General features: G+C 64.4%; 1 protein-coding gene across 1 annotated transcript; it reads right to left on the bottom strand.

Annotated features, from left to right (window-relative positions):
* Positions 1 to 1477: 1477 nt before the first annotated feature.
* On the bottom strand, positions 1478 to 12446 carry ELP6 (elongator acetyltransferase complex subunit 6). The gene is made up of 7 exons (XM_054171470.1): positions 12367 to 12446; positions 9970 to 10048; positions 7288 to 7358; positions 4750 to 4883; positions 3822 to 4014; positions 2886 to 3032; positions 1478 to 2342 (listed from the first exon to the last, which is right to left on the bottom strand). The coding sequence occupies exons 1-7, from the start codon at positions 12418 to 12420 to the stop codon at positions 2214 to 2216; spliced, it is 807 nt and encodes a 268-aa protein (XP_054027445.1). The 5' UTR covers positions 12421 to 12446; the 3' UTR covers positions 1478 to 2213.
* Between the last annotated feature and the right edge of the window lie 4424 nt (positions 12447 to 16870).

Genomic DNA, 16870 nt, shown 5'->3' with positions numbered 1-16870 from the left:
CTTGGCTGGGCAGAGCTGCCAGACCAGCCTGCAACACTCCCTGCCTGATGGCACCAGGGGGGGTGGGCAGGGATGGATGAAACTCTGGGCCTGGGCCTCTGGGAACCAGAAGCCACCACAGACTTCACCTCCCTGCCTCCAGGAGGCATCTCCCAGGTCCATGCTGCCTGCCCTGTCCTGGGTGCAGGTACAGAGAGGCTCATTCAGGAGGCCCTTGGATGCTGCAGCGACGTGCCCCTGCCTGGGGACAGGATCTGGCACTGCTCTGCCTGTGGTGCCCAGCCCAGGGCAGGCTCTGCTCTCTTGCTGGGGTGCAAGCACAAGGAACTGGGCAGAAGGCAGCAGCTCAGGGGGAGGGAGCTGGGACAGGGGGGGATGGCTCCCAGGGGAAGCCAAGCCTGCAGGTGCTGCTCACTCACACCATGAGGTACCCAGCAGAGGGGCAGGGCCCAGGGCCTGACTGCTCAGCCCTGGAGACTGCAGCTGGGCACTGCCCCTTCCACAGCTGGCAGCCAGCACGCCTGAGCCCAGCACTGCACAGCAGGCACCAGCCTGAGGGCTGGGGGACAGGGGGAGGCTGAGCCCCAGCAGGGGACAGCACTTTGAACCCACCCCCAGCCAGCTGCACCCTCCCCAGGGAGCTCCAGGCTGGGTGCTGCCCAGGGGCACCCCAGGGCCTCAGGCTGTGGTGGAGTCCTCTGCTTTGTCTTCACAGGGAGGTTTGGGCACCACAAGGTCTGGACCCACCTGCTCTCCAGCAGCTCAGGCTCTGGCTGCCTGCCAGGGCCACACAGGCACTTGGGGCTCACCCAACAAAGATCACTTGGGCCCAGAGCACTCTGGAGCTGGGCTGAGGCCCAGGAGGTACCACCCGAGCTGGGAGGGGGCAGAGGGAGGGGGGATGGAGACAGGACCTGGAGCCACAGAGGGACTCTCAGCTTATGTTCTGCTGAGGGGGGCTGAGTGATCCCAGAGCAGGAGCAGGGCCTCAGGCTGCCCCAGGGAAGGTTTATTTTGCACATCAGAAGAAACTCTTAATTGAAAGGGTTCTCAGGACAGGAGCTGGTGGAACACCTCAAAGCCACAGGGATGTGGTGCTGAGGTTGAGCAGCAGCCCTGGCAGAGCTGGAGAGTGGCTGGGCTCAGCCACCCTAAAGAGCTAGGATTCACTGCAGCCAGAGCAGCTCCAGGAGCTCTGCAGCCCCCAGCTCTGCTCCTGGCACTGCCCTCACATCCAAGGGCCACAGCCCCCTCCTCACCCAGGCTCATGAACAGAGGCAAAGCAACAGCACAAGAGAGCTCCCCAGAGGGCAGCTGGGCTCTCAGCACAGGCTGGACATGGCCCTCTGGATGGGAGCTGAAGAAACCTCTGCAGTGCCAGGGCTGGCAGCCAGCTGAGAATGGCAACACCCTGCCAGCCCCTGCCTCCACCCCTGGTGCCTCAGCTCCTGCAGTGCCAGTGAAATGCCAGGAGATGCCAGGGGCAGGGTGGGGTGAGCCTGGCATGCTGCACTGGAGGAGGTGAGGCACACCCAGCCCAGGGGCAGCCCCTGCCTGCATGGACAAGCTCCAAGGGCCAGCCTTGGCACTCCTCTTGGCCTGGGAACGGGGTGGGAGGACAGAGGGATGCAGCCAGCCCTGGGCAGGGCAGTTCCCTCCTTGGGGTGCAGGTGAACATGTGCTGGATCTTCCCTCATGGCCCAGCCTGCTCTGGAGGCACAGCACAGTCACACAGTGGCAGGGGCTGGAAGGGACCTCTGGAGAGCAGCCAGCCCAACTCCCCTGCCAAGGCAGGGGCACCTAGAGAAGGTCACCCAGGAACACAACCAGGTGGGGCTGGAATCTCCCCAGAGATGGAGACTCCACCACCTCTCTGGGCAGCCTGCTCCAGGCCTCCAGCAGCCTTCAGTTAAAGAAGTTCCTCCTCACGTTCAGATGGAACTTCTCATGCCCAAGTTTGTGCCCACTGCCCCTTGTCCTGTCCCTGGGCACCACAGAACAAAGCCTGGTGGCATCCTCCTGACAGCCACCCCTGAAGCATTGCTCAGCATTGCTGAGATCCCCCTCAGGCTGCTCCCCTCCAGGCTCAGCAGCCCCAATCCTCTCAGCCTCTCCTCCTGGCAGAGAGGCCTCAGTCCCCTCAGCACCTTTGCAGCCCTCATGTCCACTCCAGAGGAACCCCCAGCCTGGCTCCATGGTGGCCTCAGAGCAGCTCACAGGACAGCAGCTGACAGCCCTGGGGCAAAGAAGGAGACATTCTTGTCCTGGATCTTGTACTGGTAGGTCTGGACCTGGTCCTGCTCCCCCAGCAGCTCCAGGGACACTCTCCTGATGATTTTGATCTGCAAGGGAAAGGAGCAGGGCCATCAGCTCTCTGCTGCCCCTCCCCCAGCACACCTCTGGGCCTGCAGGGAGGGCAGATGATGCCAACCAGCAGCTGCCCTTAACCAGCCCTGTGCTGGCAGCCCCCTGCCCCCTCCCACCACTGCAAGCCAGGTGGAGGTTGGTCTGTCCTGCCAGGGAACAAGGGCAGGACAAGAGGGAATGGCCTCAAGTGGGGTCCCTGGAGGGGTTCCAAAGCTGTGCTGATGAGGTGCTGAGGGCCATGGTCTGGGGGGGCCCTGGCAGTGCTGGGGTAAGGCTTGGGCCTGATGATCTGCAAGGTCTCTTCCAAGCAAAGCAGTTCCACAACTGCCTGAGGCCCAGCCAGAGGAGCCTGGGTGCCCCAGCAGAGCCCAGGCTGCTCACTGAGCCCTGCCTCAAAGCCAGCTGGCCCTGGGCCACCTGCAGCAGGGCAGAGGGCCCAGGTCTGCCCAGGCAGGGGCCTGCCCCCAGTGCTGGCTGGGACACTCCATGGGGCTCCCCTTGTGCCTCCCACTCCTCACCTGCCCATGCACATCCTTGCAGAAGCCAGTGGCCAGCCCCTGCACCCAGAGGATGAGGTCACTGTGGTGCCACAGGCAGCTCCCAAGCAGCTCATTCTCCTCATCTGCAGAGTCCTGCTGGCTGTGGACCAGCACCACGATGTTGCCCTGGAAGGACAGCACCACACAGCCTGAGCTCCTGGCTGGCTCCCAGGCAGCTCAGGGGGAGGGAGGGGAGAGACTCTCACAGCTGTCTCCCTTGGAAGGCCTTCTGAGACCCTCCAGTGCAAGCACCAGCCCAGCCCCCCATGGCCACCCAGCTCCTCACCCCCTCCAGGCAGGGGGACTCCACCACCTGCCTGGGCAGCCTCTGCCAGGCCCTGACCACTCCTGCACCAAAGAAATCTTTCTCCATGCCCAACCCAAGCCTCCCCTGGCAGTTTCAGGCCATTTCCTCTCACTCCCTCACCTGATCTGGGAGCAGAGCCCAAGCCCCACCTGAGCCAAGCTCCTCTCAGGGAGCTGCAGGGAGCCAGGAGGTCTCCCCTCAGCCTCCTCCAGGCTCAGCACCCCCAGCTGCTCCTCCCCAGCCCTGCTCCAGCTCCTCAATGGCCCTGTTGGGGTGAGGAGCCCAAAACTGAGCCCAGGATTTGAGGTCCTCTCCAGGGCAGAGGGAAGTGCCCAGTGCAGGTGGCAGAGGCCCAGATGGAGGGGCAGGGGGCAGGCAGGGCCTGCTGCAGGGGCACAGGGGGCAGGCAGGGCCTGCTGCAGGGGCACAGGGGGCAGGCAGGGCCTGCTGCAGGGGCACAGGGGGCAGGCAGGGCCTGCTGCAGGGGCACAGGGGGCAGGCAGGGCCTGCTGCAGGGGCACAGGGGCACAGGCAGGGCCTGCTGCAGGGGCACAGGGGGCAGGCAGGGCCTGCTGCAGGCTGCCTGGGGCATGCTGTGGCAGCAGCACCTTCAGCTGGGAGCACACTGCCACCCTGCAGTAGTGGATGAAGTCCAGCACTGCCAGCGGTGAGGCCCCCAGCCCCAGCAGGACGCTGAGGTCATCCACCAGCAGCACAGGAGCCCCCCAGGGGGCGCTGCCAGCAGGGCTCAGGGATGTCTGCACGAAGTCAAACAAGGCCTTGAGGTCCGAGGTGCTCCCACTGGAAGAGAAAGAGGAGGGCTCAGAAAGGCCTTGGCCCACAAGCACACTGTGCACCCCCTCCTCACCCAGAGCCTGCAGCCCCCCTGCTGCCCCTGCCCAGCTGGCAGTGCCCAGGGCCTGCAGGCACTGCTCCTGTGGGCATGGAACCCTCCTGCCCTGCTCCCAGGCTCAGGCTCCCCCAGTCCCAGTCCCTGCAGCCAGCAGGGAGAGCTGCAGCCAGAGCAGGCTGCTCACAGCCCCAACCAGCCTGAGCTGCACTGGTGCCAGGCAGGGGGCAGCTCCCAGCTCTCTGGGCAGCCTGGCACAGGCTCTCACCACCCTCAGTGTCAAACACCTCTCCCTTCTCTCCAGTCTGACCCTCCCTCTCTCAGCTCAAACCACCAGCCCTTGTCCTGTCCCAGCAGGATCCCTGCTCCAAACTCTGTCCCCAGCTCTCTGCTCAGCCCTTGAAGCACTGAAGGCCTCCAGAAGCTCTCCCTGCAGCCTTCTCCTCTCCATGCTGCCCAAGCCCAACTCTCTCAGCCTGGCTCCCAGCAGAGGGCTTCCAGCCCTGCCAGCACTGCTGTGGCCTCCCCTGGCCCTGCTGCAGCAGGTCCCTGCCTGTGCTGAGGGCTCCAGAGCTGCCCCAGCAGTGCAGGGGGTCTCAGCAGAGCGGAGGGGCAGGGTCCCCACTGCTGGGGCTCAGCCCAGCTCTGTCCTGCTGGCCCCCAGCAGAATCAGCACTCAGGCTTACCTGAGAAACTGCAGAGGCCTGGGCCCTGCTGACTGCTCCTGCTCCTCCTCTCCAAAGCAGAGGTCAAGGCAGGACTTGAGCCCCTCCAGGAAGACAAGCTGGCCCTGTTCCCTGGCAGCTGTCAGACTGACTCCCTTGAGAGGGGGAAAGAGGATGAGGAGCTGTGGAGGGCTGGGCCAAACAGGCCCAAGCAGCTCAGCAGCTGCCTGCTGCAAGGCTGCTCTGCATGTGCCAAGGCAGAGCTGCAGGCAGGGGGGGCCAGGAGACCCTTCAGAGCCTCCACCTTGGCCCCAGCCTCAGCTCTCATTTGGACCTCAGCTCAGAAGAGAGGCAAAGAGGCCAAGGGACTTCTCTTGGGGCTTTCTGCCCCACCTCTGCAGCTGCACCTGGGGCCCTGCTGGGAGCAGTTTCCTCACCTCCCTTCCTGGCTGGCAAAGCTCTTTTGTCTTCCCTACCTCTGCATCACCTCTGTGGCAATGACTCCCAGCCCAAGCCACCCCTGAGCACCCTGCTGCTTGTGCAATGCCCAGCACAGGGCATGGGAAGCAGCCTCAGCCCTGGCTGCCCTCTGCAGGGCCATGGCAAGCTGCCTGAGGCTGCAACTCCAACTCCAGCTGAGCTGCCCAGCTCCCAGCTCTGCTTTGTGATCAGGGCACCCACAAGAGCCACAGGCTGGGCATGGGCTGGGCACATGCAGCCCAGGCAGAGCATGCCCTGGCAGAGCTGCAGACCCAGCTCCTCAGGTCCTTCCTCACCCTCTCTCTGTTCCCAACCAGCAAGGGCTACCTCTGCCAGCACTCTCCTCACTGCTAGCTCCACCAAGCCACCCTTCAGGAGAGGATTTGGTGGCTGCTGCTGCCATGACCACCCCAAGCTCTCTCTGCCAGCCTGTGCCCTTCCCTGCAGGCAGCAGTGTGAACCTGCTCAGCTCCCAAGGGGCCTGAGCCACCCCAGGATGGAGCCAAGGAGCACTGCTGCCAGGCCTGGCAGCCTCTCAGCAGCCTGGCCCCAGAGCTGCTTGAGCAAGGCAGCAGGGAGGTGGACAGGATGCTGAGAGGAGGCCTGGAAAGAGTTCAGGAGGCAGCTGGCTGCAGCACTGCCTGACTGGCAGAGCAGGAGAGCCAGGGGCAGGGAACCAGAAGCAAGGAGCCTGAGAAAGCAGCTCCCATGGTCCCTGGGGCAGCCCCTGGAGGTTTGGAAGCCTCTGAGGCTGGCTCCAGCACCTCCCTCAGCTCAGGCACCCTTCTGATGAAGCAGCAGATCACTTCCACTTGCAAGGCACCAGCTCGGCCCCAGGGCCTCTCCCTCCTCAGGCTCCCCCAGGGGCAGGAGGCAGCAGCCCCTAGGCCAAGCAAGGCCTCCTGCTGGGGAGCTCCACAGGGAAGCAACCTGCCAGCAGGCCCAGCCCTGCTGCCACAGCAGGCAGGGATCCCACACTGGATCTCCTCTCTGCCACACAGAGGCCAGGAGGCTGTGGAGCTGCAGAGCCTGGCTTGGCTCAGCTGAGGGATTGGCTCTGCAGGGGCATCCCACCAGGAGCAGCTGCCTGGGAGCTGAAGCTTCCCCCTGCTCAGCCACAGGATCCCCAGATCCCAGCAGGGAGGGCTTGGGAGGCAGCTCTGCAGCTCCCCCAGCCCAGCCCTGCTCCAGCAGGGCACCCACAGCACCCAGCCCAGGAGGGGTTGGAAGCTCTCCACACCAGGAGACTCCACAACCTCTCTGGGCAGCCTGGGACAGGCCTCCAGCACCCTCACAACAAACAACTTCCTCCTCCTGCTCAGATGGAACCTCCTGGGCTCCAGTTTGTGCCCTCTGCCCCTTGTGCTGTCCCTGGGCACCACTCAGCAGAGCCTGGCCCCAGCCTCTTGCCCCCCAGGCTCCCTTCAGCTCTTGCTGAGCATTGCTCAGCTGCCCTCTGGGGCTGCTCTTCTGCAGGCTCTCAGCCCCAGGGCTCTCAGCCTTTGGCTGCTCCCAGAGCTGCTCCAGGTCCCTCAGCAGCTCCCCAGCCCCCCCTGGGCTCTCCCCAGCAGTTCCCTGGCCCCCTGGAGCTGGGCAGCCCAGGACTGGACCCTGTCACCCAGCTGTGCCTCAGCAGGGCAGAGTGGAGGGGCAGAAGAACCTCCACCCTTACCCTTCTCCATATCCTGCTCCCTGGGGGCCCAGGTCTGAGCTCTCAGACCACTGCTCTCCTCCTGGAGGGTGAGCAGTGAGCAGGAATGCACTTGTTCAGCAAGCACTGAAAGCCAGCCCAGGCTTGCAGTGGGGCAAACACCACCACTGCCCCCTCCCCCCGTGGAGGCCATGGACAGCAGGGTCAAGGCCAGGGGGGATGAGGCCTTGAGGCCTTGTCCCTGCCCATGGGGCTGGCCCCAGATGGCCTTTCAGGTCTCCCAAAGCTCCCTGTGCTCCCACGCTGCCCAGCAGCAGGCTGAGGGCTGCCAGTGCAGGCAGGGGCAGGGGGCCACGTGCTGGGCAGCCCCTGCCCCCTGCCCCCTGCCCGCAGCCAGGGCAGGGCTGCTCAGCCCCACAGGCACTCACCAGCCGGAGGGCGACGCTGCGGTAGTGGCTGAAGGACTGCAGCAGGGCCACGAAGCAAACCTTGCAGCCAGCTGGGCAGGGAGGAAGGAGCCAGGTTAGCCCTGCCAGGCTGCCAGCTGCCCCTGGCACAGCAGAGACCCCAGCAGCGGGCCCCAGGCCTGGCTGGGGCAGCCCCTCCCCTCCCCAGGCCGGGCTCTCGGCTGCCACCCCCAGGGAGCCCCCAGGGGGCTGTGAGGGCAGGGGGCAGGGGGAGGCCACTCTCTGCCTTGTGCCAGCCTGCCCTGGCACCACTGCCACGACTGGCTGCTGCTACTGAGAGGCCAACAGCCAGCCAGGAGGGACACTCCCAGGGGCACTGGGGGCAGCAGTCCCCATGCTGGCTCTGCCAGGGCAGGAGGCCTTGAGAGGAGCAACAGAGGAGAGAGAAGCCTGGCCCAGGGCCCCAGGGAGGGCATGGGGGGAAGCTGGCAGGTGACAGCCTGGCCTGAAGGGTGGGTATGAGCATTGGCAGGGACTGGCCCCTGGCCTGGGCACTGGGGAGGCCACACCTCAAACCCTGGGGCAGTTCTGAGTCACTCACTCCAAGAGGGGCTGCAGCAGGGCCAGGGAAGGGCAACCAAGCTGGGGAAGGGGCTGGGGAACAGGGCTGGGCAGGAGCAGCTGAGGGAGCTGGGGGGGTTGGGGCTGGAGGAGGCTGAGGGGAGACCTCCTGGCTGCCTGCAGCTCCCTGCAAGGAGGCTGCAGCCAGGGGGGGCCTGGGCTCTGCTCCCCAAGAACAAGGGACAGGATGAGAGGAAATGGCCTCAGGTTGCCCCAGGGGAGGTTTGGGTTGGCCATGAGGAACAATTTCTGCCCTTGAGGGCTGTCCAGGCCTGGCCCAGGCTGCCCAGGGCAGTGGTGCAGTCCCCAGCCCTGGAGGGGTTTCAGAGCTGTGGTGCTGAGGGCCATGGTTGGTGCTGCCCTGGCAGGGCTGAGGGCCATGGTTGGTGCTGCCCTGGCAGGGCTGAGGGCCATGGTTGGTGCTGCCCTGGCAGGGCTGAGGGCCATGGTTGGTGCTGCCCTGGCAGTGCTGGGGGCCATGGTTGGTGCTGCCCTGGCAGGGCTGAGGGCCATGGTTGGTGCTGCCCTGGCAGTGCTGAGGGCCATGGTTGGGGCTGCCCTGGCAGTGCTGAGGGCCATGGTTGGGGCTGCCCTGGCAGTGCTGAGGGCCATGGTTGGGGCTGCCCTGGCAGTGCTGAGGGCCATGGTTGGACTCCATGAGCTTAAAGGTCTCTTCCAGCCCAAGCCATTCTGTGACTCCCTCCTGTGACAGGGTTTGCCTCTCCCAGAGCAGGGCAGGGATGTGCAGTGGCACAAATCAGTGGCTCCAGTTGAGCCTTCTCTGAACCCTCAGTAGAGGCCAAAGGCTTGGAGCACCCAGCAGGTGCCTGGCCAGCAGGAGTGCTCCAGAGCTCCATGCACACTGTGAGCAGCCTGCTCTGCCAGTGCTGAGAGGCTGCTCACAGGGTGTCAGCAGAGCAGCAGGCAGGCAGCTCAGCAGGCAGGCAGCTCAGCAGGCAGGCAGCTCAGCAGGCAGGCAGCTCAGCAGGCAGGCAGCTCAGCAGGCAGCTCAGCAGGCAGCCAGCTCAGCAGGCAGGCAGCTCAGCAGGCAGCTCAGCAGGCAGGCAGCTCAGCAGGCAGGCAGCTCAGCAGGCAGCCAGCTCAGCAGGCAGGCAGCTCAGCAGGCAGCTCAGCAGGCAGGCAGCTCAGCAGGCAGCTCAGCAGGCAGCCAGCTCAGCAGGCAGCCAGCTCAGCAGGCAGCCAGCTCAGCAGGCAGCCAGCTCAGCAGGCAGCCAGCTCAGCAGGCAGCTCAGCAGGCAGGCAGCTCAGCAGGCAGCTCAGCAGGCAGGCAGCTCAGCAGGCAGCTCAGCAGGCAGGCAGCTCAGCAGGCAGGCAGCTCAGCAGGCAGCTCAGCAGGCAGCTCAGCAGGCAGCTCAGCAGGCAGGCAGCTCAGCAGGCAGCTCAGCAGGCAGGCAGCTCAGCAGGCAGGCAGCTCAGCAGGCAGGCAGCTCAGCAGGCAGGCAGCTCAGCAGGCAGCTCAGCAGGCAGGCAGCTCAGCAGGCAGCTCAGCAGGCAGGCAGCCCAGCAGGCAGGCAGCCCAGCAGGCAGGCAGCCCAGCAGGCAGGCAGCTCAGCAGGCCCTTTGGCTCTCCTCTCACCACTCAGCTGTGCCTGATGCCTTCACTGCCATGCCAGGCAGGCAGCTGGTGGTGGCAGGGCAGCTCCACACCCTGCTGTCAGGCACCCAGGTGATTTACAGCAGCTGTGACAAAGGGTGCACAGTCTGCAGGGTGGGACCAGGGAGAGGCAGCAGCTGCCAGGAGCAAGTCAGGACTGGGACTCACAGATCAGAGAATCACAGCAGGCTTGGGGCTGGAAGGGGCCAGGGCAGCCAGGCCCAGCCCTGCTGCCCTCTGCAGGGGCACCTCAGCAGCCCAGCCTGCTCAGGGCCTCACCCACCCTGCCCTCAGACACCCCCAGGGATGGGGCACCCAGGACATTCTTGGGCAACCCCTTCCAGGGCCTCACCACCCCCAGGGCCAAATCCTGACCCAAAGCTGTGTGCTGACCCATGGGTGCCTCAGGCTCTGAAGGCACCTCCAAGGAACAAAGCTTTGCCTTGGGGCCCCTGCTGCTGCCCTACCTCTGAGGTAAAAGGAGAGGAAATGGTGCACCAGGAAGCTGCCATCTGCTCTGGTGTCTCGCAGCAGAGTGAACTTCCCCTGCAGAAGAAGCAGTGACAGAAGGTAGCAGAGGCAGGAGGGGACACAGAGAGCTCCCAGCTCTGCCCTAGGAGGCTAAGTGTCTGCCCAGGCTGGGGGAAGAGCTGCAGGGCTTCGAGAGAGCAGTGGACAAGCAGTGCCCCAGGCAGCCCTCTGACCAGAGGGCTCCTCCAGACACAGCCCAGGGGAAGAGGAGGGATGTGCCCTGGTGCCAGCCTGAGCCCCCACACTGTGCCCACCAGCTGCAGGCCCTGGTGCCAGCCTGAGCCCCCACCCTGTGCCCACCAGCTGCAGGTCCTGGTGCCAGCCTGAGCCCCCACCCTGTGCCCACCAGCTGCAGGCCCTGGTGCCAGCCTGAGCCCCCACACTGTGCCCACCAGCTGCAGGCCCTGGTGCCAGCCTGAGCCCCCACACTGTGCCCACCAGCTGCAGGCCCTGGTGCCAGCCTGAGCCCCCACCCTGTGCCCACCAGCTGCAGGCCCTGGTGCCAGCCTGAGCCCCCACCCTGTGCCCACCAGCTGCAGGCCCTGGTGCCAGCCTGAGCCCCCACACTGTGCCCACCAGCTGCAGGCCCTGGTGCCAGCCTGAGCCCCCACCCTGTGCCCACCAGCAGCCACCTCCTCCCATAGAGCTGCCCCAGCCCTGCTCCAGCAGGGCACCCACAGCACCCAGCCCAGCAGCACAGTGCCCAGGGGCACAATGCCCAGGGGGAGTTGGAAGCTCTCCACCTCCTCTCTGGGCAGCCTGGGACAGGCCTCCAGCAGCCTCACAACAAACAACTTCTCCTGTCCAACCTAAACCTCCCCTGGGGCAACCTGAGGCCATTTCCTCTTTTCCTGTCCCTTGTTCCTGGGGAGCAGAGCCCAGGCCCCCCCTGGCTCCAGCCTCCTTCCAGGGAGCTGCAGGCAGCCAGGAGGTCTCCCCTCAGCCTTCTCTTCTCCAGCCCCAGCACCCCCAGCTGCTCCTCCCCAGCCCTGCTCTGCAGACCCTTCCCCAGCTCTGTTGCCCTTCTCTGGCCCTGCTCCACTCCCCAGTGAAGGAGGAACTGAGGCTTACACAATAAATCACCACCCTGAGCCTGCTTTTGTTCTCCCAGCACCCAGCAGGACGCCCAGGGGGCACGGTGCCACAAGCACCTCTGGCATTAACTGTTCAGCTGCAGTGCTCCACAGCCTCCCCCTCGGGGGATGTTTAGCTCACAGCAGCACACAGTGCAGGGGGTGGCCTGGAGCTGCTCAGTGGCCTTCCCTCCATGCCACTCAAGAAACCTCTGCAACTCACCACCGGGGCCCAGGAGCCCTGCGTGAGGAGGTTCTCTCCCAGCTCTGCCTAGGAGAGGCTGAGGGAGCTGGGGTTGCTTAGCCTGGAGGAGGCTCTCTGCAACTGCCTGAAGGGAGGCTGCAGCCAGGGGGGGCTGGGCTCTTCTGCCAGGCACCCAGCACCAGAACAAGAGGACACAGTCTCAAGCTGTGCCAGGGGAGGTTTAGGCTGGAGGTGAGGAGGAAGTTCTTCCCAGCAAGAGAGATTGGCCCTGGGGATGTGCTGCCCAGGGAGGTGGTGCAGTCCCCATCCCTGGGGGTGTTCAGGAGGGGACTGGATGTGGCACTTGGAGCCAGGGTTTAGCTGCCAGGAGGTGCTGGGTGACAGCTTGGCCTGCAGGATCCCTGAGGCCTTTTCCAACCTGACTGATTCTCTGGTTTTTATTCAGCACGCTGCAGCAGCCGCGCCCGGGCACAGCCCAGAGCCCCCTGCCCCGCTCCCCGCCATTCCCTGCCCCGCTCCCGCTGTGCCCCCTGCCCGGTTCCCGCCACCCCCTGCCCCGCTCCCGCCGTGCCCCCAGCCCCGCTCCCGCCGTGCCCCATGCCCGGTTCCCGCCATCCCCTGCCCCGCTCCCCGCCGTGCCCCTGCCCCGCTCCCGCCGTGCCCCCAGCCCCGCTCCCGCCGTGCCCCGTGCCCGGTTCCCGCCACCCCCAGCCCCACTCCCGCCGTGCCCCGTGCCCGGTTCCCGCCACCCCCAGCCCCGCTCCCGCCGTGCCCGGTTCCCGCCACCCCCTGCCCCGCTCCCGCCGTGCCCGGTTCCCGCCACCCCCAGCCCCGCTCCCGCCGTGCCCGGTGCCCGGTTCCCGCCACCCCCAGCCGCCGCTCCCCGCCGCCCGCGCAGGCCCCGCCCCTCCCAGCATGCACCGCGCGGCTCCCGGCGGCCCCCGCAGCGCGGCCCGCGCCTGCCGGCGGCCCCCGCCCGAGCTCCCCGCGCCGCCGCTGCGCCCCCGCCGCGGCCCCCGCCGCGCCCCCCGCCTCCTCCTTCCACCTCCCCTCACCGTGTCCGGCCGCTGCGGGGAAGCGCCCAGCAGCTGGTTCAGCTCCGCGAACATGGCGGAGGGGAGCGGGAGCCTCCCGCGCCGGGGGGCTGGGGGCAATATGGCGGCGGCGCGGCGCATGCGCGGGGCGGGAGGGCGCCGCCTGCTGGAGGGGCGAGGAGCCGCGGGGCCGGCGGCTCACGTGGGGGCGTGGAAGGGTTTGGGGTGCGAGAGCCCTTCGGAAGCGTCGAGTGCGGCGCTGCCCCCCATGTGAAACCCTGCCCCCCATGTGAAACCGTGCCCCTCGGCACCACGGCTCCCTGCGGGGCTGGGCACTGCCCCGCGCAGCCTGGCACAGCGGCTCAGCGCTTCCCGTGAAGAAGTTCCCTTCCGGTGTCCAGCCTGAGCCTCCCTGGGGCGGCTCGAGGACTTTTCCCCTTGTCCTGTCGCATGTTCCTTGAGAGGAGAGACCAACCCCACCTGGCTCCAGCCTCCATTCAGCCTCTTTTTCTCCAGGCTGAACATCCCCAGGTCCCTCAGCTGCTCCTCCCCAGCCCCTTCCTCAGCTGTGTTGCCCCTCTCTGGACACACTCCAGCACCTCCATACCTCATGACAGCACTCAAGGTATCTGCTCCATAACCTTCAACACACTGAGATCACCTCAACCTGTCCTTTCCCACACCCCTCTAGGGCCTGCCTGAGCCTTGAGGGCTGCCCATGGCTATCATGCCCCAGCCAGTGCCCTGGGACGGGTTCTGAACCGTTCTGAGGACATTGCCACCATCTTCCAGGGCAGCCTGTGCTGCTGTGCCTGAGCCCAGCCAGCCACACTCCCCCTCAGACATCCCAGAGTGTGGTCAGCATGGGTGGTCACCCCCACCCCAGGTTGCAGCAAGCTTCCCCTGGACAGCCTCCATGCCCTCCTGGTGCTTTGGGTTCATCCTGTCGCAGGATTTGGCCTTTCCTCTGGGGTTCAGCTCCAGGGGAATCCTGCAGGTCAATTTCTCCAGCCCATGGCCCCTGTCCCAGTGAAGGTACAGAGTGGGACTGGATCCCAGTCCCCGGCCCCAGCTGGACCCGGTGGCACTGGTCAGCATCCTGAGGTGCCTCTCTGTACCACGGCTTGGTGTGGCAGACAGCACACACCTTGGGGCAGTGGGGTACCTGAGAGGGGTCAGTTAGTCTGCTAATGTTCCCTGTCCTGTCCCAGCACGTTTGGGTGCTGCTGAGCATTCATTTGGCACCGGCAGCCCAGTAGGAACAGCAAACTTCCAGCCTGTACCCACAAGAATCCCCTCGACTCCTGTGAGCTTTGCCCTTCTGCCTGGGGTTGCACTTTGGGGAGCACTGAGTTCACTTTCCCTGCCCCAGCTAAGCCTTTCTAACCTTTGCTTTTCCTCCTGTAGACACGAGCTGCCCAGCTGGGGACAGGTGTGCTGGAGCTGTACCAGGGGACCTGGGGGGGAGGTGGCACCAGCCTGGTACTGCCTCATCCGCTGTGAGCATTAGGGGGCATCAAACGATGCTAACAAATGGCAAGCCCCAAGCTAGAGAGAGATGGCCCCGTGGCTCAGCCCTTCAGAACCACTGATCAGCACTCTGGAAGGTTCAAGAGGGTGAGCTGGGAGGAGAAGGGGCCAGGTCCATGGAAGAGAGACGTCCTGAGGGCCAGCCCCGGCTTGAGCAGTCCCTGAGCTGCAAAGTGCAGGGGTCTGGGAGAAGAGCTGTGGGAACAGAAGGAGTGTTTGCCTTGGCATGGTTCCTGCCTCACCTCGTGGCTAAGATGCCTGTGGTAGAAAAGCTGTGTGGATGTTTGGCTGAGCTGTGGCAGCTGTGTGCCTTTCATGTGTGTATCATCTGTGACATCTATCATCACACCTCCCATCCCCTCTCCGGAGTCTCAGGAACAGGCTGGACAAACCAGCTCCCAGCCCAGACCCCCAGATCTCCCCTCTGAAATCCCTCTTGGTTGCAGAAATTGATGGTTTGTGTCAGCCCTTTGCTTCCCGTCCTTCAAGCAGTTGTTCAGCTGTGAAAGGACTTCCTCTCTCACCCTTTGATGGCTTCATTGCTGTAAAAGCTGAGCTGAAAGCTTCTTTAAAACTCCAAATCTCTTGGCTTTTGTTTCCCTCCCCTTTCAGAGAGCTGGGAACCTGGGTCTGGTCTCAGGGAGTCCAGTAACCAGCTAAGTCCCTGCTCTGTGTCGGTGCAGCCAGAGCTTTAATTCCTTCCCTGCCCTTTGAAACAGTCTGGCTCCTGGCCTCCTGCTCCTCGGGGTTTGCCTGCAGAGCCCTGTTCTGCAGCACAGATGACAGCAAAGGGAGTTCACAGAGGGAAAAGAGCCTGGAGATGTCCCTACCTGGGAGCTGTCTGCGGAGCCGCATTTGTATGCTGGCGAATGTGCCTCGTTCAGACCACCTTTTGTCTGCACTGTCACATTGCTCTCTGTAGCACTCTCCCCTCCCAGCTCCACCAGGAGCTGCAGAGCCTTGCAAAGGAAATGTGAAATCCTCTCTCTTCCTTTTCTGCAGCGGGAAGGGGCCCAAACCCACATGCAAAGTACAGCTGCATCTCTCAAAACACCTCTTGTCCTCCTTAATGTATTCCTTCTCACATCTCCTGACTCGCTCCCCTGCGAAGGCAGGGAGAATTTCGCTGCTAGAAAACTGTTGCCCCTGTCCCTCCCATCTGCTCCCTGCTTCCTCTGCAGCCTTCCCAATGCAGCAAACCTCCCCAGCGCTGCCTGCAGGAGCTGTATGGCATCCATAGGGGACAGAGCTGCTTGCAGGGGAGCTGCTCTGCCCTGCCAGGCCGGGGGGGGAGGGGGGGAAGGCAATTCATGCATTAAATAAAAAGCCAACCCCCAGCTGAACAAAGCCAAACAGCCTTGTGGTGCCTGAGGCCCAGCCCAAGCATGTGGCAGGGGAGGGCTGCTTGATGCGTGTGGAAAATGCTGGTTAGGGAGAGGACACTTCCTGCACAATGGCTTGGGCTGGAAAAGGTCTCTAAGGTCATTGAATGCAGCTGTGAGCCCAGCACCACCATGGCCATCAAGCCATGGCCCCAAGTGCCCAGGGATGGGCACTGCACCACCTCCCTGGGCAGCCTGTGCCAGTCCCTGACCACTCCTGCAGCGAAGAAATTCTTCCTCATATCCAACCTAACCCTCCCCTGGCACAGTTTCACAGTCACACAATGGCAGGGGCTGGAAGGGACCTCTGGAGAGCAGCCAGCCCAACCCCCCTGCCAAGGCAGGGGCACCTAGAGAAGGTCACCCAGGAACACAACCAGGTGGGGCTGGAATCTCCCCAGAGATGGAGACTCCACCACCTCTCTGGGCAGCCTGCTCCAGGCCTCCAGCAGCCTTCAGTTAAAGAAGTTCCTCCTCACGTTCAGATGGAACTTCTCATGCCCAAGTTTGTGCCCACTGCCCCTTGTCCTGTCCCTGGGCACCACAGAACAAAGCCTGGTGGCATCCTCCTGACAGCCACCCCTGAAGCATTGCTGAGATCCCCCTCAGGCTGCTCCCCTCCAGGCTCAGCAGCCCCAATCCTCTCAGCCTCTCCTCCTGGCAGAGAGGCCTCAGTCCCCTCAGCACCTTTGCAGCCCTGTGCTGTGCCCTCTCCAGCAGTTCCCTGTCCTCCTTGAATTTCAGGCCATTTCCTCTCGTTCTGTCACCTGATACCAACCTCCTTCTTGATGTGATTATTTCTGGGGAGAAGCCACTGGGCTTGCCCTCCTCTGATCACCTCTGTGGTAGGAGAGGTGCTGCTGTTACTTCTTGCTGGGACCTCCCCCCCGCTTTGCATTGTCTCTCAGTCAGATTTCCTCCCTCAATTTGGGTTCCTTTTTTTGGTTAGCCACTGCAACAGACTGCCCAGGGGGGGGTCCTGGATGGCTGCTCCCTGCGAGTGTTCCAGGCCAGGCTGGATGAGACCTTGAGCAGCCTGGGCTGGGGGGAGGGGTCCCTGCCCATGGCAAGGGGTTGGAACTGGGTGAGCTTTAAAGTCCCTCCCGACCCAACCCATGCCATGAATCTATGAATCCACCATCTGAATGCACAGAACCACTGGATGCCAGCTTGGAAGGGACCCCAGGCATCCTCTGGCCCCGGCTGCAGCGCTCACATCTGGCGCAGCCTGCGGCGCACACGCGGAGTTCCCCCGCAGCCAGAGCAGACCGGAGCGGGAGGGGCTCCTCGCCGGCCGCTGCCGGGAGGATGCTGAACGCTTTAGTGATGCTTGGGATGATAAAAGGTCATTAGCGCTGTGAGGCCAGGGGAGGTTAATCGGGGAGCAGATGCTGGGCTGAGCCGATGGCTGGCTAAGAAAGGGAAGGGGCAACTTGGTCCCTTCGGCTCAGCTTGGGTCCGGGAGGAATTCCTGCGGCTGAATGCCGGCGCCGTGACACAGCAGAGAGCAGCTGGAGGGGATAATGGATGAGCTGAGCCAGGTGCTGAGTTCCTCTGCAGAAACGCACAAGCCGGGCTTTGAAAGGAACTTCTGAGCCGCTGGGTCCCTCCCC

Source organism: Dryobates pubescens, chromosome 21 (genome assembly GCF_014839835.1).
Source record: "Dryobates pubescens isolate bDryPub1 chromosome 21, bDryPub1.pri, whole genome shotgun sequence".
Lineage (NCBI taxonomy): Eukaryota > Metazoa > Chordata > Aves > Piciformes > Picidae > Dryobates > Dryobates pubescens.
This window is presented reverse-complemented; position numbering and strand designations above follow the sequence as displayed.

Excerpts from the sequence above, each read along its gene's own strand:
- ELP6 (XM_054171470.1), bottom strand. The coding sequence starts at position 12,420 with ATGTTCGCGGAGCTGAACCAGCTGCTGGGCGCTTCCCCGCAGCGGCCG. Across the intron at positions 7,359-9,969 it reads CCTCTCCTTTTACCTCAGAG|CTGGCTGCAAGGTTTGCTTC; the intron begins GTAGGGCAGCAG and ends CTCCCTGCCCAG. Across the intron at positions 2,343-2,885 it reads GCAAGGATGTGCATGGGCAG|ATCAAAATCATCAGGAGAGT; the intron begins GTGAGGAGTGGG and ends TTTCCCTTGCAG.